The sequence below is a fragment of the Schistocerca gregaria genome, chromosome 6 (assembly GCF_023897955.1).
Source record: "Schistocerca gregaria isolate iqSchGreg1 chromosome 6, iqSchGreg1.2, whole genome shotgun sequence".
NCBI lineage: Eukaryota > Metazoa > Arthropoda > Insecta > Orthoptera > Acrididae > Schistocerca > Schistocerca gregaria.
This window is the reverse complement of record NC_064925.1, coordinates 221,436,722-221,458,649: the sequence shown is the minus strand read 5'-3', so window position 1 is coordinate 221,458,649 and position 21,928 is coordinate 221,436,722. Positions and strand designations below refer to the sequence as shown.

General features: G+C 43.8%; 1 protein-coding gene across 8 annotated transcripts in view; it reads left to right on the top strand.

The window, feature by feature from the left end:
• LOC126277906 (mesocentin-like) overlaps nucleotides 1-21,928 on the top strand; it is a 595,995-nt gene that overhangs the window by 509,132 nt on the left and 64,935 nt on the right. For all 8 annotated transcript variants that reach the window (XM_049977471.1, XM_049977470.1, XM_049977469.1 and 5 more), the window contains 5 exons: nucleotides 433-606; nucleotides 1,186-1,338; nucleotides 9,130-9,315; nucleotides 17,608-17,780; nucleotides 20,169-20,320. In XM_049977471.1, the coding sequence (XP_049833428.1) occupies nucleotides 433-606; nucleotides 1,186-1,338; nucleotides 9,130-9,315; nucleotides 17,608-17,780; nucleotides 20,169-20,320 (838 nt within the window). The remainder of the gene's footprint in view (nucleotides 1-432; nucleotides 607-1,185; nucleotides 1,339-9,129; nucleotides 9,316-17,607; nucleotides 17,781-20,168; nucleotides 20,321-21,928) is intronic.

The window sequence follows — 21,928 nt, the reverse complement described above, 5'->3', positions numbered from 1 at the left end:
CAGTTTAAAAACTGCATACAGTATTTCTGTTACTGGGGAGAAAGTGAAATATTCATAATTCTGTTAGTCATTTTAACTTTTTTAACCATAATATACATCAGCCTAAGATTTTATTATTCTCTTACCCTTGCACACACACCTGTGTGCATAAGCACCACAACCCCCCCCCCCCCCCCCCCCCCCTCCTCTCATGTGCACACATTTTTTCCACAGAAACATATATTATACAAGATGCTAGGTTTTTCAGAGAATTTTTCATCTGTAATCTGACGGGTGATTTAGTTTGCACAGTTCCTGAGGATAAAAATAAAGAGGGCTTTATGTATAGTGACTCTTAAAGAAACACAGATTGCAGCAGCAACAGTCTAAAAGTTCTTATGCAAAATTTATTTCAAAAGATATGATTAATGTCTTCCTGTTGTTATTTTTCAGGCTACCTTGCTCATTCGTAACACATGCTCTTTTGGGATCATACTTAGTTCAGTCAGAGCTTGGAGACTATGATCCAGATGAACATGGGAGGAATTACTTAAAAGACTTCAGGTTTGCTCCAAACCAAACAGCCGAGCTGGAGGAGAAAGTCATGGATCTGCACCGCACACACAAGTAAGTAATTATGCTTGGTTTGTATTGATAATGGAACACTTTAGTTTGCAGGATTATGACAGTTATTCCACTCTGCAGAAATTTTCCATTTGGTATGTGGTTGGGGATCTCATAGTGAAATAGTTAAAAAGCAAGAATTTACATCAGAGGTTTTCCATATCATTTCGGCTACTTGTAAATGATACAAATTTTAAAGTTAAAAGCCAGTCTTTTTTTGTTTTATGCTAGTGTATTGTTTTTATAGTCACTTGACTTATGACAAGGTTATTTGACTCATTGATGTGGTGAAAAACCTTTTGATGGAATTGATTTGAAATAACACATTGCTGAAATTTTTTAAAAATTTGTTGTGTACAGCATCAGTGTATCAGCTATTACGTAATAAATTTTATTACAATCAACTAGGGACTGATCTGTTACAGATTAATTATCACATCACAGTAAATTAAAATGTCTTTAACATATTCACATTCTTGACCAGAGAGAGTTTGATTTATAGACTACATTCAGTAGCATGATGTTGATTCATGAATTTACTTATTCATTGTGGCATGAGCACTTAGATGACACTTTTCTCAGAGGGCAGACACCAGCAGAAGCAGAGCTCCACTATCTGGAAAATGCGAAGAAACTTGCGATGTACGGAGTTGACCTCCACCCTGCTAAGGATTCAGAAGGTGTGGACATAATGCTGGGGGTTTGTGCCTCTGGTCTGCTGGTTTACAGGGATAGGTATGCCAATTTTATGTCACAATTTACGTTTCATTAATAGAGTTGAATTATACATGACATTACTGTATAACCCTTCTAGTCTCTTAATTTTAATTAAGTTGTTTCATATTAATACACCACTGAAAAAATTGTTTTCAGCTGTCTGTAAATCCAGATAATAATAAATTTAACTCTGGGAATAATGTTGTTCGTTTGAGAATGAAAAGCATGGAGATGAAAAAAATTCTTATTTAATAATAATAATAGGGCAGGAACAATAATAGCACTGACTAGAGAGGGTTGCACTAGGAACAAGATAATAGCTGCAAATAACAATTTTATTCTTCTTTAGTGTTCTCTGTTACTCCTTCTGTACAACAGTTCAATTTGCACCACTGCATTGCATGTTTTATTACTTTCCACCCCTATTAACATTTATTCGGTACATGTTTCCAAGACTACTGGCCAGTCAGCACCCTTTTAGCCTCAAGACATACTTACCGTTACCATCTGTGTGCTGGGTGCTTGTTTATATTTTTATTTTGGGGTACATTGTTATAACCTTTAATCACCAATAATTGCGTGGATATTCAAACACTCTCTCTTAGAAAAAATAGCTGATTACATGATAACAACTCAGTATCTCGTATTCGACTGCTGTGCCGTGACATGCGGCCGGCGCCGTTCGTAGCTAGGTGGCGCTCCCGCGCTCAGCCGATTCGGAGCGCCTCTATCGCCATTTGCGCGTACTGTCGTGGCGGCACTGTTAAATGTTGTGGCACTGTCACAACACTTTTCCCCCCTTGCAAAAAAAAAAAAAAAAAAAAACACTCACTTCCTTGGAGACATGGACAGTGCGGAGACATGTCCAGGATGGAAGCTCATGCGTGGAATGTACCTCCTGGACGAGATGATGGGTGAAAACTCCGGAGCAGCATCCATAGGTGTCATGGACCTGGGGGTGTGCTCCAGCAAGATGGGTCCCGGAGAAGGCGGCGTAGCGACTGGGGCCGGTTCCGGCATACTCTGAAGCGGTAGTGATGCCAGCTGCATCAACACATATGGTAGATCGGCAGTGGTGACAGGACTGGCTTCTCGGGCTGGTGGAGACGAAGGAAGGGGTGGTGGCACCGGCGTGGCCACCACTCGTGGGCGTCTCTGGTCGTAATGGCGAACAACCGTGCAGTCGTCCGTACGTATTTCACAAAGCCGGCGGCGGCGAAGAGCCTTGACCACCCCTGGAATCCATTTAGGGCGAGATCCATACCCTCGTGCTCACACGTCGGCGCCCACTGAGTATTTTCCCGCACTAGGGGACACAGCACAAGGCCTGACAGGGTGAAGCAGGTGCAGTAGAGTGCGCGGTTGGCGGCTATGCAAGAGTTCAGCTGGGCTGCGATCACCCAGAGGCGTGAAGCGATAAGAACTCAGAAATTGCAGCAGAGCATCATCTGTGGAAAAATCACTAAGGAATTTTTTCATCTGGCATTTGAAAGTGCAGACAAGGCGCTCGACCTCCCCATTCGATTGCGGATGGAAGGGCGGTGCTGTAACATGATGAATCCCTTGTACAGTACAAAAATCACGGAAGGCCTGCGAAGAGAACTGAGGGCCATTTTCCGTGATGCTCGTGGATGGAAGACCTTCTAGCTAAAAGATTTTGGACAAAGCCAGCGTCGTCGTCGCAGTGGTGGGCGACGGACATCTAACAACAAACGGAAACTTCAAGAAGGCGTCAATCAACAGTAGCCAATAAGTACCGAGGAAGGGGCCGGCATAGTCAGCGTGCACCCGTTCCCATGGCTGTGCTGGATCAGGCCACGGAGAGGGCATTGTACGAGGTGCAGCCAGTTGTTGAGCACACTGACCACACGCAGCAACCATGTGGGTGATGTCCGAATCAATACCGGGCCAATAAACATGCCTGTGGGCCAGGGACTTAGTCCAAGAAATACCACAATGACCTTCATGCAACAGTTTGAGAACATCTTTGCGAAGAGAGGCTGGCACCACGACCCGTGGAGATGCGCCATCCGTGGCCAGAAGAACAACACCATCACGAACAGACAGACGAAGGCGCAAGGCATGGTAGTTGCGAAGGGGATCCGATGCCCGGCCCCTGGTCCTGTCCAGCCAACTCCGTTGAACAAAACCGATCACCCGACGCAGGACCGGGTCCCGCGCAGTAGCCGACGCGACCTGCGAACCTGTAAGTGGAAAACCCTCGACCGCACGACGTTCTTCCTCATCAATGTGGAAACAGAGTAGTTCATCACGATCGAAAACCGGATCGGGCCCCATCGGCAATCGCAGCAATGCGTCAGCGTTGGCATGATGGGCCGTCCGGTGATAGTGAATCTCATAGTGAAAATGAGACAAGTATAAGGCCCAACGTTGCAGTCGGTGACCTGCCTTATCCAGAAGCGACGCCAATGGGCTGAACAGAGAGACCAGCTGTTTGTGGTCAGTGATGAGGTGAAACTTAGAACCATACAAAAAAATGCTGAACTTTTTTAGAGCATAAATGATAGTGAGCGCCTCCTTTTCGATTTGAGAGTAATGCTGTAGCGCATCGTTGATGGTCTTGGAAGCATAGGCGATGGATGGTTCCAACCCATCCTCATACCGATGGGCGAGAACAGCCCCTAGGCCATACTGTGACGCGTCAGTCGCCAGAACCAAGTGCTGACCCGGAGGGAATGTGGCAAGACAAGGTGCCGACTGCAAATGAGCCTTCAGGCGGACAAAAGCCTGCTCACACTCGTCGGACTAACAGAAAGGGACGTTTTAGCGTAACAGCTGATGCAGAGGATAAGCTATCGCAGCTGCGGATTGAATGAATTTGTGATAATAAGCAATCTTGCCTAGAAACGCCTGAAGTTCTTTGACCGTAGACGGCCGGGATAGAGTGTTAATGGCCGCAACGTGCTGACATAAGAGGACGTATACCCTCACGGGACAAGTGGAAACCAAGATACACAATGGAGGGTTGGAAGAACTGTGACTTGTCCAGATTGCACCTCAACCCAGCCGAATGCAAAACCTGAAATAGTGAACGCAAATTACTAAGGTGCTCCTCAGTGGAGGCCCCCGTGACAACAATGTCATCCAGATAGTTTATGCAGCCAGGAACGGAAGCTGTGAGCTGTTCCAAAAACTGCTGAAAAACGGCCAATGCGCTAGTGATGCCAAATGGTAACCGCTGGTACTGATACAACCCACAAGGAGTGTTGATAACGAGAAATTCCTTGGAAGTAGCATCCAACGGCAACTGATGGTACGCCTCCGATAAGTCAAGTTTGGAAAAGAACTGGTCCCCAGCGAGCTTGGTAAACAACTCCTCAGGACGGGGAAGAGGATAAGTGGCAATGAGGCTCTGAGCATTGACAGTGGCTTTAAAATCACCACACAATCGCAGACTCCCGTTTGGTTTAGAAACCACCACGATCGTCGATGCCCATTCGCTGGAGGTAACAGGAAGGAGAATCCCTGAAGCTGTTAACCTATCTATCTCAGCCTTGACAGGTGCACGCAGTGCCACCGGAATAGGGCGTGCCCGGAAAAACTTAGGGCGAGCGGTAGGTTTAAGAGTAATGTGGGCTTCAAAATCCTTGGCACAACCCAGACCAGCAGAGAACATGGGTCAAAATTCAGAACACAATCCATCCAGCTGTTGATACGGAATATCCTCAGATATGAAGTGCACATCATCATCAATGGAAACCCGAACAACTGGAAAGCATTATAACCGAACAGGTTTTCAGTGCCCGCATTATCCACCACATAAAATGTGAGGGGCCGAACAACAGACTTGTAGGCAGTGGAAGCATCAAACTGGCCCATGATAGGAATTTTCTGTTTATTATAAGTCCTCAGATTTCGCGTACCTGGAGACAAAGGAGGGGAGCCCAACTCCAAATACGTGCGAAAATTAATGAGAGTTACTGCAGAGCCAGTGTCCACTTGCATGCGGATGTCTTTATCCAGAACACGAACAGTAACGAACAACTTATTTGTTTGAGAAAGCACACAGTGAACATCCATGTCTGATGCCTTGTTCTCGTCGACAGGAACTACATGAATTACACGTGGGCCAACGTTTTGGACACGCGGCCCTGTCAAGCTGTACGAAACAACGGGGGCAAGAAGGAAGTGCGGAACAAACCTGCTTCTGTGGTTGCTGGTTTCGCTGCGAGCATTGTGGCCCAACGCGACATTGTTTACGCGAGTGAACCGCCGCCACATCTCCCTTCTCTTGTGAAACAGGCAAAACGTCCGTGGCGAGAGTTGAGTGTACAGCGCCTACATCACACCACGCGTCTATTTGCGCGCCAGCAGCGTGAGACCCTTCAAAGGATTGAGCGATGCTTAGAACTTCCGACAACGACGGGTTTGGCAGTTGTAGGGCACGTTGCCGAACTTCTTTATCAGGAGCAAGCCGTTGAATAGCATCCCTAACCATTGAATCAGCATAAGACTCATGATGAGTGTCCGTGATAAACTGACATTTCCTACTCAGACCGTGTAGTTCCGCCAACCAAGCCCCGTAAGATTGATGGGGCTATTTACGACACCGGTAGAACGCCATGCGGGTGCAAAAACGTGGGTGTTTCTTCGGTAATAGTTAGACAATAAGTCACACATTTCTTGGAAGGACAGAGAGGCAGGTTCCCACAGAGGGGCTAACTGAGATAGCAGCTGATAGATCCGTGGGGAAATCCAAGATAGAAATAACGACTTACACATAGGAGCGTCGACAACGCCGAAAGCCAAGAAGTGTTGCCGCAAACGCTTCTCATAATCCTCCCAGTCTTCAGCGGCCTCGTCGTAAGGAGGGAATGGAGGCGGAGAAGCGGAAGACAGACGATGAGTAAGCGATGTCGACAATGCCTGAATCGCAGCCGTCAGTTGTGTTTGTTGAGCCTGAATAGCAGCCGTCAGCTGTGTTTGTTGTTCAATGAGCACTTGCTTAAGCTATTCCATGTCTGCCCTGTCACGAACATGCAAATCCACAATGCAGTGAAAATATCCGACCTCGTCGCCAAAAGTGTTATAACCTTTAATCACCAATAATTGCGTGGATATTCAAACACTCTCTCTTAGAAACAATAGCTGATTACATGATAACAACTCAGTACCTCGTATTCAACTGCCGTGCCGTGACATGCGGCCGGCGCCGTTTGTAGCTAGGTGGCGCTCCCGCGCTCAGCCAAGTTGCAGAGCGCCTCTGTCGCCGTTTGCGCGTACTGTCGTGGTGGCACTGTTAAATGTCGTGGCACTGTCACAACATACATAAATTTGATGCCACTGTTTGTTCTTATTCTTGATTTTTTTTTGTATTTTGTGAGTACCATATTTTGTTTTTAGGCAGCTTTTAATATGTAAATTCATGACCAACTTCCAGTTTGAGGTTTGTCAATGATATTGTAATTCTGTCAGAGACAGCAAAGGACCTGGAAGAGCTGTTGAACTGAGTGAACAGTGTCTTGAAAGGAGGATATAAGATGAACATCAGCAAAAGCAAAATGAGGATAATGGAATGCAATTAAACTAAATCGTGAGATGCTGAGGGAATTAGGTTAGGGAATGAGACACTTAAAGTGGTAGATGAGTTTTGTTATTTGTGAAGCAAAATAAGTGATGATGGTCTAAGTAGAGAGGATATAAAATGTAGACTGGCAATAGCAAGGAAAGCGTTTCTGAAGAAGAGAAATTTGTGAACATTGAGTATAGATTTAATGGTCAGGAAGTCGTTTCTGAAAGTATTTATATTGAGTGTAGCCATGTATGGAAGTGAAACATGGACGATAAATAGTTTAGGCAAGAAGAGGATAGAGGGTTTCGAAATGTGGTGCTACAGAAGAATGCTGAAGATTAGATGGGTAGATCGCATAACAAATGAGGAGGTATTGAATAGAATTGGGGAGAAGAGGAATTTGTGGCACAACTTGACTAGAAGAAGGTATTGGTTGGTAGGACTTGTTTTGAGGCATCAAGGGATCACCAGTTTAGTATTGGAGGGCAGTGTGGAGTGTAAAAATCAGGGAGACCAAGAGATGAATACACTAAGCAGATTTAGAAGGACGTAGGTTGTAGTAGGTACTTTGAGATGAAGGAGCTTGCACAGTATAGAGAAGGATGTGGGTTGCAGAAGGTACTTTGAGATGAAGGAGCTTGCGCAGTATAGGGTAACATGGAGAGCTGCATCAAACCAGTCTCTGGACTGAAGACCACAACAACAACAACATGATATACACAGTCTTTTAATATTTGTCCATGAATCTTACTTGCACTTGGGAAGCTTGCAGCTCTGTGACCTTTGTAATTGATGGGAAATTTTTACATTTTTAGTCTTAGCAGGAGTGTTGTTGATTCTGTCAGCAATATTGTTTCATAACTTTTCTCATCCAAGCTAATGCTCTACATTATCACTATGTTGTATTGGTTATTTCCTCTTGTCATTCGTTTTAAAATACGTGGACCCATATCTTTCAGTATTCTCTACATAGTCCGTTTGCTTTCATTAAAATTTTTGGTTTCTTTCATATGAGAAACACTATACAGGGCACTATTCCTCTGGTTTGTTTGTACAGCATTTGGTGTGATTACTTACCACTGAAAATAACACTACAAGGGCAAAATAATCACTCAGCATGGAACACTGTGACTGAAATAAACAGTAAGCTGTACGATCGCAGCACAGTCTGCACAGAACAAAGACAAGAATATCACTGATGCATGATAGGCTGTGAGTGATGGTGGATCAGACCTTGGCCTGACTTGGCAGATGCTCTGAACTCTTAATTGTATCAAAGGAATGTTCATTCTAGAAAAATAAATTATGAGCCAAGTTTCAGGCCAGTACTTACCTTCAGGAGGAAAAATTTGTAGTACTGCTGATAGACACACATAAAATTAAAATGGACATGCTATCTAGCTTTTGGAACTCACATTTTCTTCATAGGTGAAAAGAGAAGGGGTTAGGTGGAGTGGGGGTGTGAGCTTGGGGGGGGGGGGGGGGGCGGAGACGAGAGGCTCACTTTCAGTGAGACAAAAACTTTGACTACTACTGTCCTCACCACAGGTTGATCTCTCGTATCCTGGTGTCTGACTGAACTGTCTTTTCTGTTTAACGTTCCCCAAACTATCCCTTCAAATCCCCTAAGAAGGATCTGTTAGTTCCGGAAGCTAGGTACTGTGTCACTTTTGTATGTGTCTATCGGCACAATGGCGCATTTTCCTTGTGAAAAGTAAGCAATGCTCAGCAATTCTGTCTCATTATTTGTTTATACACTGTCTGTAGCATATTACATTGAATTATGCTGGTATCATAAAAGGTTTTCTTCAAAACTTCCTTTTGGTGAATGTTGGGAAAGTACTTACATGGTGTGCAGTTTTAATTATTGCTTTGTTATTTCAGTTGATTTATTATGTTAATATATCAAAAAATACATTGAAATATCGTAATGTAACTCCATTTACTGTTCCGCTTGCGTATTTAAATTGCCCACTGTGAAAAAAGTTTTGTGGCTCAAATTTAAATCTTGAAGATACTAGAATGAATTTTCACTTTGCAGCGGATCCCATTCTGGTTTGAAAATGCCTGGCAGATTAAAACTGTGTGATGGATCTGGACTCAAACGTGGAAACTTTTTTATTTATTTTTATTTATTTTTTATTTTTAAGATATTGGTTATACACTGCAAGATATCATTGTTGCTCTAGTTTTTCTCACTAAGAAGTTTCAGCAAATAATTAAACACATGCAGAAATACACTGTATTTGCAATCATTCTTCTGATATGTTACACAGGTTACGGATTAACCGGTTTGCGTGGCCAAAGATCCTGAAAATTTCATATAAGAGGCACAATTTCTATATAAAGATCCGTCCTGGTGAATTTGAACAGTATGAATCAACCATTGGTTTCAAGCTGGCCAACCATCGAGCTGCTAAAAAGCTATGGAAGGTTTCTGTGGAACATCACACTTTCTTTAGGTATGTGTTTTAATATGAGAGATGTAACTATAATTTTAGTTTATTGGAAATATTTTTATAGTTAATAACTATAATTTTAATTTATTGCAGCAAACATTTTACAGTTATTTGTAAATTGTAATATCTGTCTTGAAAATAATGTCAAATGCATTTTCAAATCAGTTAATTGTCTGTTCAACTAAATGTAGAGCTTTGCTACAAGCTATAAAAAGTTATCCATATTTCTGTAGTTAAATGTCATTGATTGTAGAGATGCTCATGTTAGCTGACTTTGACCTTCAATGTAGTATTGCTGCTGACTTAGTCTTCACCATACTTCAATTTATGAATGCTGGAATGCGTAGAAATAAGTGTAAGAACTTGGGGAGTAATTTTTTTACAAATGTGTTATTCGTGAGCTAAGATGTACTATTCTTATTTTCAGCACTTTACAACAGTTTTGCACTATGAAAATTAGTACACAGTTGATAAGAGCACTAACATTTACAACATGTGCTTGTAGACTTTTGGGGAGAGGGGGGGGGGGGGGGGGGGATAAATCTCTTCATGAGGCATCAGTGATTGGGCTACACTACTTTACTGAGGTGTAGATTGAGAAAGACAATGGCAACTGCTGTCTATTCTCTGCTCAGGAAACTCCATGCATCTACAATTGAGGTGGATATTACAATATTATGAAAAGGAAAGTTGCTACGGCACAACAAAAACACAGTCACAATATAAGCTTTCAGCCAACCAAGCCTTTGTGGACGACTGACACACACACACACACACACACACACACACACACACACACACATACACAAAATGCCCCCTGTGGGTCTGGGTGTTAGAATAGGCCCGAGGTTTTCCTGCCTGTCGTAAGAGGCGACTAAAAGGAGTGCCTCCCCCTCAAGGGGGTAGTTAGCGCCTGCGTCTGGAGACGGGTGGTTCCACGACCTATATTTGCGGTCATTTTGGTTTTTCATTTCTTCTGGTTTCTTACTTCCTTCCTTTGGTTGGTTCCTTTCTTTGTTCTTCTCCATCTCACTGTCTTACTTACTCATTCCCTTGCCTTCTTCTCGTTGCCTTCTCTGGTCTCCGCCTTGGCGTTTGAGACAGTCTGTCCTTTCTCTCCCTTCTTTTTCCTCTTCTCCCTTCCTCCCTGTGCGTGCATGAAGGCCGACCCCCGCATTCGCACGCGTAGCCGGTGATGGGGTAATGCGTAATTCCCTGCCCTGGGTAGACAGGTACGGCACGCACGTACCCCCTGGTAAAGGCCTGGCCCAGGGAGGGGTGAATGCCTGAGCTGACACCTGCCGACCATGCCCATTGGTCCCTCCGTCCGTTTCTCGAGAGGTGTGACCTGAGATGTAAACATTCACGTAAGGCGGGAGTGCCCTTTGAGAGGGTCCCCACAAGGAAGGAGCACGCCATCGGAGACACTGGCAATCATGGGGGGATTCCTCCGCAATGGATTTCTCTTCTTCTTCTCTCTCGACTTCCGCCCAAAAACGGAAACTTGACCAACCACCAGTGACAAAAGTACTACCGCCTGTCTCACAGTTCCTCATTGTTTCTCGATCTGAGAACGGAGAAGGGCGTAGATGCCATATCCGGATCTGTCAAGTCTTGTACCAGGTTGCGTAACGGTACCTTGTTACTAGAAACTGAGAGCGCCTTTCAGGCACAAAAACTGCTTTGGACCACACTCCTGTACATGTTCCCTGTCCGGGTGGAGGCTCACTGCACTTTGAATTCGTCTCGTGGTGTGGTGTATACTAGATCACTCGACGGATTGACTGACGAGGAGATTCAGTCTTTCTTTGCTGAGCAGGGTGTGACGGCTGTCCATAGGGTCATGAAAAAGGTCAACAATGACCTGGACACTTTTCTTGACCTTTGATAGTGTTCACCTGCTGTCGCGCATCAAAGTGGGCTACGAGGTTATTTATGTTCACCCCTATGTCCCGACACCTACGTGATGCTACCAGTGTCAGCGTTTTAATCATACTCGCCAATCTTGTTCCAATGCGGCTAAATGTGTCACTTGTAGCAGGGATGCCCATGAGGGTGACTGTCCACCTCCGTCTCCTCGTTGTGTGAACTGTCAGGGCGACCATGCAGCGTCCTCCCATAACTGTCCCATCTACAAGGAAGAACGCTGTATACAGGAGCTTCAGGTCAAAGAAAAGTGTCCACCTCGGCTGCTTGCAAGCTATTTGCTAGTAGGAAGCCCACGCTGCTCCCAGCGGGGAAATACAGTACTGTCCTCGCCTCTCCTCGGACTACCAGGGAGGTGGCGACGCAGACATGCGATCTGACCTTCAGCACTACGGTCGTCCGTTCGGCCAGTGCTAAGATCGCCCGGTCGACGTCTCTTCTTCCTCCCGTCACCCCTCAGACACAAGCACCTTCATCAGCTTCTGCCAAGACGAAGACCCAGATGCACGGGCCTTCACGAAGGAACCGTCCCGTGCAGACTTCCTACGTACCTCGAACTCCCAGCCATCGACCAGTACTTCCACTAAACAACCTTCCAAGAAGGCTCATAGGAAGCACAGTTCTCCTTCTCTGCCATGGCGCATTTCTTCTCCTACACCACCCAGCAGTTGCCGCCCCAGGCCGTCATCCGTTTCACCTGGCCGCACTGCTGGTAGCTGAACATCTGGCCCTTCACAGGCGGAGGAAGCTCCCCCTCCCTGCCATCTTAAGAAGATGGCCGATGAACCTATAGAACCAATAGACAATGACTGTCTGCCTACTGATAGCGGCGGCAGTGCTCGCTCGAAGCCAGGCCCTCAGCGGCCTGCGAGGTGACCCCTTTTTTCACCTTCTTTTTCTTCTCACGATGGCACTTATTCACTGGAATATTCGCAGCATTCGCTCCAACCGAGAGGACTTAAAGTTGCTGCTCTGCTTGCACCGTCCGCTCGTCGTAGCCCTCCAGGAAACGAAGCTACGCCCATGCGATCAAATTGCCTTGGCACACTACACCTCTGTGCGTTTTGACCTACCCCATGTGGCAGGTATTCCGGCTCATGGAGGGGTTATGTTGCTGGTCCGCGATGATATTTACTATGATCCCATCACATTGCACACCGATCTGCAGGCAGTTGCCGTCCGAATTACTCTCCCCACTTTCACATTTTCCATTTGTACCATTTACACTCCATCTTCGTCTGCCGTTACCAGGGCAGACATGATGCAAATTATTGCTCAGCTACCTGCGCCATTTTTGTTAACTGGAGACTTCAATGCCCTCCATCCCCTTTGGGGCTCTCCAGTATCCTGCCCAAGGAGTTCCCTGTTAGCAGACCTTTTCAACCAGCTCAATCTTGTCTCCCTCAATACTGACGCCCCCACTTTTATCTCGGACACAACTCACACCTATTCCCATTTAGACCTCTCTATATGTACTACCCAACTTGCACGCTGGTTTGAGTGGTATGCACTTTCTGATACATATTCGAGCGACCACTTCCCGTGTGTTAACCATCTCCTACATCATACCCCCTCTCCGTGCTCAACTAGTTGGAACATCTCCAAAGCAGACTGGGGGCTCTTCTCTTCCAGGGCGACCTTTCAGGACCAACCTTCACAAGCTGCGATAGTCAGGAAGCACACCTCACAGAAGTCATTCTCACTGCTGCTGAATATTCCATCCCTCACACTACTTCTTCTCCACGTCGCTTACCGGTCTCCTGGTGGACCGCAGCATGCAGGGACGCTTTACGTGCTTGTCGACGTGCTTTACGCACCTTTAAATGCCCCCCTACAGTGGCGAATTGTATCAATTATAAACGATTACGTGCGCAGTGTCGTCGTATTATTAAAGAAAGTAAGAAAGCCAGCTGGGCTGATTTCAGAAGCACCTTCAACAGTTTTACTCCTTCTTCTGTTGTCTGGGGTAGCCTGCACCGGCTATCTGGCACTAAGGTCCACTCACCAGTTTCTGGCTTGACGGTCGCGAATGACATCCTTGTGGCCCCTGAGGATGTCTCCAATGCCTTCGGCCGCTTTTTCACAGAGGTTTCAGCTCCGCTCATTACCACCCAGCCTTCCTCCCCAGAAAACAGGCAGAGGATGCTAGGCCACCTAACTTCCGCTCCTCAAATCATGAAAGTTACAATGCCCCATTCACCATGCGGGAACTCGAAAGTGCACTTGTCCGGTCATGGTCCTCCACTCCAGGGCCTGATTCTATTCATATTCAGATGCTGAAGAACCTTTCTCCTGTAGGTAAAGGTTTCCTTCTTCGTACTTATAATCACATCTGGGTTGAGGGACATGTTCCCGCATGCTGGCGCGAGTCTATTGTTGTACCGATTCCTAAGCATATGCCAGTTATTGACTCATCTTGCTTACCAGCTGTGTTTGTAAGTGATGAAGCGAGTGGTTAACTCTCGTTTGGTTTGGTTGCTTGAATCTCGACGCCTACTTACCAATGTACAATGTGGATTTCGTAGGCGCCGCTCTGCTGTTGACCATCTGGTTACCTTGTCGACCTTCATTATGAATAACTTCTTGCGGAAGCGCCCGACTGCAGCTGTGTTCTTTGATTTGGAGAAGGCTTACGACACCTGTTGGACGGCGGGCATTCTCCGCACCATGCATACATGGGGCCTTCGCAGTCGCCTCCCTCTTTTTATTCGTTCCTTTTTAATGGATCGACAGTTCAGGGTACGTGTGGGCTCTGTCCTGCCAGAAACCTTTCGCCAGGAGAATGGGGTGCCACAGGGCTCAGTTTTGAGCGTCACTCTCTTTGCCATAGCGATCAATACAATAATGGATTGCCTCCCAGCTGATGTATCAGGCTCCCTTTTCGTGGACGATTTTACCATCTATTGCAGCGCGCAGCGTACATGTTTCCTGGAGCGCTGTCTTCAGCATTCTCTTGACCGTATTTACTCCTGGAGTGTCGCCAATGGCTTTCGTTTTTCTGCCGAGTAGACGGTCTGTATCAACTTCCGGCGATACAAAGAGTTTCTCCCACCATCCTTACGACTCGATCCCGTTGCTCTCCCATTCGTGGAGACAACAAAATTTTTAGGTCTTATATTTGACAGGAAACTTAGCTGGTCTCCACATGTGTCATGTTTGGCTGCCCGTTGTACCCGTTCTCTAAATGTCTTCCGTGTTCTCAGTGGTATGTCGTGGGGAGCGGATCGAACTGTCCTACTTCGCCTATATCGGTCGATCGTCCGCTCCAAGCTGAATTATGGAAGCTTCGTATACTCCTCTGCACTGCCGTCCATCTTACGCCGCCTCAACTCCATACAACAATGTGTTTACTTCTTGCGATCGGAGCGTTTTATACTAGTCCCGTCGAGAGTCTTCATGCTGAAGCCGGTGAATTGCCACTCACCTACCGGCGTGATATACTGCATACTTGTCGGTATGCCTGTCGGCTGCTGTCAATGCCCGACCACCCGTCTTATCGTTCCTTTCTTGACGACTCTCTCGACCGTCAATACAGGTTGTATGTCTCTGCCCTGCTATCCCCTGGAGTTCGCTTTCGTCGCCTCCTTCAACACCTTGATTTTTCACTCCCTGCAACCTTTAGAGTGGGCGAGAGCCACACGCCACCTTGGCTCCAGGCTCAGGTTCGCGTTCACCTTGACCTCAGCTCGCTCCCAAAGAATGTTACCCCTGGTTCGGTATACCACTCCCATTTTGTCGAACTTCGTTTGAAGTTCATTAATATGACTTTCATTTATACAGATGGCTCTAAGACCAATGACGGGGTCGGGTGTTCTCTTATTGTCGGGACACAAAGTTTCCAATACTGGCTCCATGGCCATTGTTCGGTCTTCACAGCAGAGCTCTTTGCCCTCTACCAGACTGTTCTTTACATCTGCCGCCACCGACATTCTGCTTATGTCATCTGCTCCAATTCCCTGAGCGCCATCTAGAGCCTCAGTGATCTGTATCCGGTTCACCCTTTCTTGCACCAGATCCAACGCTCTCTTCAGCAGCTGGTGGACGACGGTTGTCTGGTTAGCTTTATGTGGGTTCCTGGCCATGTCGGTATCCCTGGGAACGAAGCTGCAGATGCCGCTGCCAAGGCTGCGGTCCTCCAGCCTCAGACAGCTTCTTGTTGTGTTCCTTCCTCAGATTGTAGGACGGTCATTTGTTGGCGCATTTTATCGCTGTGGCATGCCGATAGGGCTGCCCTTACAGACAACAAGCTTCGGGCCTTGAAACCTCTTCCCGTGGCTTGGATGTCCTCCTCACGCCCTTCTTGGTGGGAGGAGGTCGATTTGGCCCGGCTACGAATTGGACACTGCGGGGCGCCGTTCTGCCCGTGTGGGCAATTGTTGACGGTCCACCACATTTTAATGTCCTGTCCAAATTTTAATACACTGCGTCTTGATCTTGGCCTGTCATGTACTCTGGATGCCATTTTAGCGGATGACCCAGGAGCAGCTGCTCGCGTTCTTCGTTTTGTCAACTTGACAAACCTGTCTAAGGACATTTGATTATGCTGTTTTTTTAATCCACTGCTTGTCTACATCTTTTATAGTATTGTCCCTTTTAGTTGCTGTTTTAACCTTGTGTCTCGCAGTGCATTCCTAACTTAGTCAGGGTGCTAATGACTATTGTAGTTGTGTGCCCTAAAACCACAAATATATATATGTATATATGCAAATGCTGCTCACACTTGCACATGGATAAAGGCCTTGTTGGCCGAAAGCTTATATTGTGACATTCTTTTTGTTGTGCCTATTTGTGACTCGGCATCTCTGCTATATTGTGAGTAGCAACTTTTCTTAATATTGTTACATTCCATCCTTGATTTTCCATTGTTAGAGGAAGATGTTTGTTGAATATGAAGGCCAAGGAGCACAGTATGTGTTTTTCATGGAGGACATCCTGTATATGGTGGTTGTTAGTGTTTAACGTCCTGTCGACAACGAGGTCATTAGAGACGGAGCGCAAGCTCGGGTTAGGGAAGGATTGGGAAGGAAATCGGCTGTGCCCTTTCAAAGGAACCATCCCGGTATTTGCCTGAAATGATTTAGGGAAATCATGGAAAACCTAAATCTGGATGGCCGGAGACGGGATTGAACCGTCGTCCTGCCGAATGCGAGGGACATCCTGTATAGTCCCAAGTAATTGGGTGCCAGGTATTATTGTGCTGTGAAATTGTGCCAGGACAGTGGTAAAATACCAGTACTACTTTTGAAGTTATGGTACAGTATAAGCATGGTAAAGAGCCAGATTTTATAGATCCAGAGATCTCAAGTTCGTTCCTGATATGTCTTTAGGATTTTTATGTGTTAGGTATCACTTCATTCGCCTCTGGCAATGTCTGTTGTAATAGATGCTGAGCTGCTTTGTAATTTGGAGTTCACTTTAAACTTTAGGCTCCTCTGTTGCTTGCTGGGTAAGACAGTTCAGAGATCGGAGGAAAAGACATGGAATACCACTTTCAATAGGACCATGCCTAGTAAAATGTTATGATTTTCAAACCAGTTGTCAGATTTATGAGAGCTTTACCTTTTTTGAAGTATAGTGTAGTTGATGTGAGATATGAGAAATACATCTGTGGTCTCTTAAAAGCCATTGGAAAGGATACCAAACCTTGTCACTCAAAGCTGGGATGAGCATTTTTCTAAAAAAAAGGCTTACATCCCTCATCGTTTGCCATTCTAGATGTATACAAAATGTTTCTAAATTTTACAGACTCCTACAGTATGCAAAGGACGTTGGAGTGGTAATGGTTTGATTAGAAACTCATGTCTCAGTATCATGAATAGTAATGGATTTGTCACAACCGTTTTCTCTTTTGATAATGTTTTGTACACAAAGAAAACCAGTTTGACAGTTACTGGTGTTTTTTTTAATACAATTTTTTTGTGGAGTATTTGGATGGCACACGAAGAACATTCATTTGTACTGTTCTTGCTATAACACTATAGTGTAATTTTATTCGTTTACAAGCTCTCTCTTTTTGTGTTTGGGGAAATCGGATAAAGGAAGCCACGTTTTTGAATATGGCAATACCTTAAAAATTATGTAAATAATACAAATGAAATATCTGTGAAAGGAAAGGCAAAATGGGAAACCTTTCAATTGAATGGCAATACCTTAAAAATAATGGAAATGCAAATGAAATATCTGTGAAAGGAAAGGCAAAATGGGAAACCTTTCATTGACACCTATCCAGCATATAGTGTAGGGGCTGAAGTAGATAGAATGTAATACTTATGAGATGTCTAAAACTTTTTGTTGCTGTAAATAAGGAAGTTTGTGAAAATATCTTACTAACTTTGTGACATTAGGTATTGACAAAATCTTGACTTTCAGACTTATGACACCTGAACCAACACAAAAATCAGGCTTATTCCCACGTTTCGGATCAAAATTCCGTTACTCTGGCCGGACACATTATGAGACTAAAAAGGCACTTATAGAAAGGCCTGCTCCACGGTTTGAACGCAGCTTGAGTGGTCGAGCTCTCACCTCACGAAGCATGGATGGTAAGCTGAGAATGAAAGACTTTTTTTCACGTGTGTTATGTAACCTAACTGTGAGAGAAAATTGTGCAGTCAGTGTCAGTTTCTTTGAATGAGCAATATATTTTTCTGTCAGTAGTTTTAGGTTTCAAAGCTCAATTTTAAATGCTGGCACACATTTCCTATGCAAAGTTCCTTGTTTTACATGTATAAAAAGAGTCCTTTACCTGAAGAACACAATTTTGGATTGATCCTTTTCTGTTTTTGTATGTGTTGTTTTATATGTCTTTCTTATTTATTATAGAGAGAATTGTACGTAAGAGAAAATAAAATGAGCTGCTACTTTATACTGTGCACCATGATGAAACATGAAGTTGTTGTAGTTTAACAGTGCTTCTACTCACCATATTACACATCTTAAACCACTTATACTGTTCAGTATTCTTTAGTTTGTATTCTCACACATCCCGTACCCAACTACTTCTTCCTCACAGTTCCAGAAGGAGGTCACTATTTCTCGTGCAACTTTAAATCTTTGTTGCTGAGAATGTTCATTATACGTTTGTCATTCTGCCTGTTGAGAAAAGTGCTTTTTTTCCCTCAGTAATTGTCCAAGGCGAATATGTTTCAAGTACTATCTTTTCATATTCGTAATGAAAAGAAAAACATGCATGAAAATTACAGGCAATAAAAGAATATTATCTAGGTGTGAGCTGTAGATTCAAGAACAGTTTAGGCAAGGGGCAATTTAAAAAAAAAAAAAAAAAAAAAAAAATTGTTGATTGTTTGGATCCTGGAATTTTTGGAGCTTTTTTTCTTGGGGAAAAGAGAAATATAAGAAATTAACAATAGAAGGTTCTGACAAAAAGGGAAAGTTTCTCCAAAAATTGAATCAGGAGAATCCGCCTTGCTCTCCTTTTCTGTTTATATACTGCTTTTAATTTTCTTTCCATTTGTGTCTGCCATGTTTTCAAATATTCTTTGTTTTAGACAGGGGTACTTTTCAGTGTATTCAAGACTTACCAAGCGGGAAAGCGCCGGTAGATAGGCACAATAAATAAAACACGCAAACACACACAGAATTTCTAGCTTTCGCAACCGACGGTTGCTTCTTCAGGAAAGAGGGAAGGAGAGGGAAAGATGAAAGGATGTGGTTTTTAAGGGAGAGAGTAAGGAGTCATTCCAATCCCGGGAGCGGAAAGACTTACCTTAGGGGGAAAAAAGGACAGGAGTACACTCGCGCGCTGTCTGTGTATGTGCGTATGTGCGGGTGGATATGTGTGTGTGTGCGAGTGTACACCTGTCCTTTCCAAGACTTACCAAGCGGGAAAGCGCCAGTAGACAGGCACAATAAAATAACACACAAACACACACACAAAATTACAAGCTTTCGCAACCGGCGGTTGCTTCGTCAGGAAAGGGGGAAGGAAAAGGAAAGATGAAAGGATGTGGGTTTTAAGGGAGAGTCATTCCAGTCCCGGGAGCAGAAAGACTTCCCTTAAGGGAAAAAATGGACAGGTGTACACTCACACACACACACACACACACACACACACACACACACACACACACACACACCATCCATCCGTCTGTGTATGTTCGGATGGATATGTGTGTGTGTGTGTGTGTGTGTGTGTGTGTGTGTGTGTGTGTGTGTGTGAGTGTACACCTGTCCATTTTTTCCCTTAAGGGAAGTCTTTCCGCTCCCGGGATTGGAGTGACTCCTTGCCCTCTCCCTTGGAACCCACATCCTTTCGTCTTTCCCTCTCCTTCCTGAAGAAGCAACCATCGGTTGCGAAAGCTAGTAATTCTGTGTGTGTGTTTGTGTGTTTTGTTCGTGTGTCTGTCTGCCGGCGCTTTCCCGCTTGGTGGGTCTTGGAATCTTTGTTTTTAATATATATATGGTGCTTCTGCCTGAAGTAATAGAAGAAAGGAAAAGATAGATGGAAAGACATTGATTTAAAGAAACTATGTACTCCACTGCTGAAGCTGTCAATTTAAATAAATGTTGGCTGATATTGACCATTCAGTTATTTTCAGTTTCACCTAGGAACATGACAATGTAAAAAGCTCACGGAAAAGAAAATGGGACTAAAATTATAATATTATTGGCACTTTATAACAGATTATACATTACTATTGGGGCTATAATCTCTCTGTATTCGTATTGTTATATTCCTTGGTGCACTTGAAAATCACTGTACAGTTGAAATTAGCCAATTGTTTAATTTAAATTGACAGTCTCAGTAGGAAAAAAGATTGACTTATTGTTGCTGTGGATCTAAATATGAAGAAATCAAAGATATACCAATGTTAATATGTGGATTCATAGCAAGCAATATTTTAATTTTGGTAGCAGAAACTGAACTTAAAAATAAAAGATTTAACTGTCTTTTTTTTCACACAATGTAGCACTATCAGGGCCAGGAAGACTGCAGGCAGAAAATGCCAGTGATGCCAACAAACGCCATACAATGTCGCACCCACCCGATCACTTTCCTGATATGGAACCAGCACGCCCTGTGAAGGAGCTCAAGGAGAAGGAGGAGAAGATAAAGGACAAGGTACTTGATGTGATAGTGAATATATCAGAGACTTTTAAGAGCCAGTATTGCTGCTTACAACCAACTTGTTTTTTTTACTAACATTGTATATCACATATAATTGCAGAAAGCAAATAATGAGTTCATTCCCATTAATATTTTGTGATGAGCATGCTTATTGTGGTTCTTTGGTGGAATACACTAAAGGGGTAGTTTCTGGATTTATGGTAAAATATTTAATTTATATTTACTTCTTCATGAAAGTGGAATACTATAGTGTCTTTCATAATGGGAGCAAATTTGACAGATGGTCAGAATATTTAAAAATTGCTACAGAAGAGCAAAAGAGGTGGGGAGGGAGGATAGAAAATGGAAGAATATGAGGAAATGAAAAGTCGTAAAATTAAGAGCTTAAAAAGGCACTACAAGAGAGAAATGGAGAGGCTACAGTGACACCAGTACTATTTTTGATTTGCCATTGTCTCACACTAGGAATTTGCTTGGAAATTTATTTAATAGTATTTTTGAAAGTAATTTGCCAGTACATAACCCTTCTGATCGTATTTAGACAGCCATAATTCTCACTTGCCACACAGTAATTAAGAGGAAACCACTAACCTAAGTTTTTGATCTTACAAGTAATCGTCTACTTTGTTGGTAGATTTCATTTCAGTCAGTGTAAGAACAAATTGTGATAAGTAACTATATGGCCACATACTGAGTGAAATGGCCCAGTAGTAAAACATTGAACTCACATTTAGGGACAGTAGGATTCAGTATCCCATGCAGCCATCCAAATTTAGATTTTCCTAAATCACTTAGGTGATTATTGAAATGCTTTCTTTGCAGAAGACATGGCAGATTTACTTCACATACTGACAAATCTCATCTTTTGTTCCATCTCCAATTATCTCCTTATGAATAAGACTTCAAACTATAATCTTCCTTCCAACATGGCAACAATTCATATCTAATTACTCCTCTTGCAGTATCAGTGTAGCCAAATATTCCATCTCATGATAAAATACTTACAAAAGACTGAGTTACAGTATTGTCTACCTGTGGTCGGTGGAAAGAAAAAGTGAGGCAAGAATAGTTATTTGAAGTTTCCAGCTATAATACAAAACACTCAACACCGCGCCTAAAAACGTAAAAATGTGGTTGATTTGAGAGGACATTTTCATTTTTTATTTTGTGTTAGTTCTTCATTGTGAGGATAATTTTTTCTTGTGTCCCCCAGGCTCACAAGTCTAATTAGAGGTGTTACCAATGTATACTTCTTATTCACCTTTCACATTATGCTCCCTTTTCTATTCTACATCATTCAAGTGCTAAGACAACAATTGTTGATCCTAAACTACTTTTACAGTTTGATAACATAGTAATTATGATGATGACAACAACAGTAGTAATAATGCCAATAATAATATAAAACTTGTGTTAATTGCACAGCTGCCATAATCCTCATGTATGTACATGGTAGGCCATGTGATCATGTTGTATGCAATATTGCACAAGGACAGAGGCCTACTACTCAAACCCATTTATGGTGTATTATTAAGGACCCAGTATTGGCCCTATAATGCAATATTTTGTTGCATGTGCAGTCCAGTGCCAGCTATGATATTT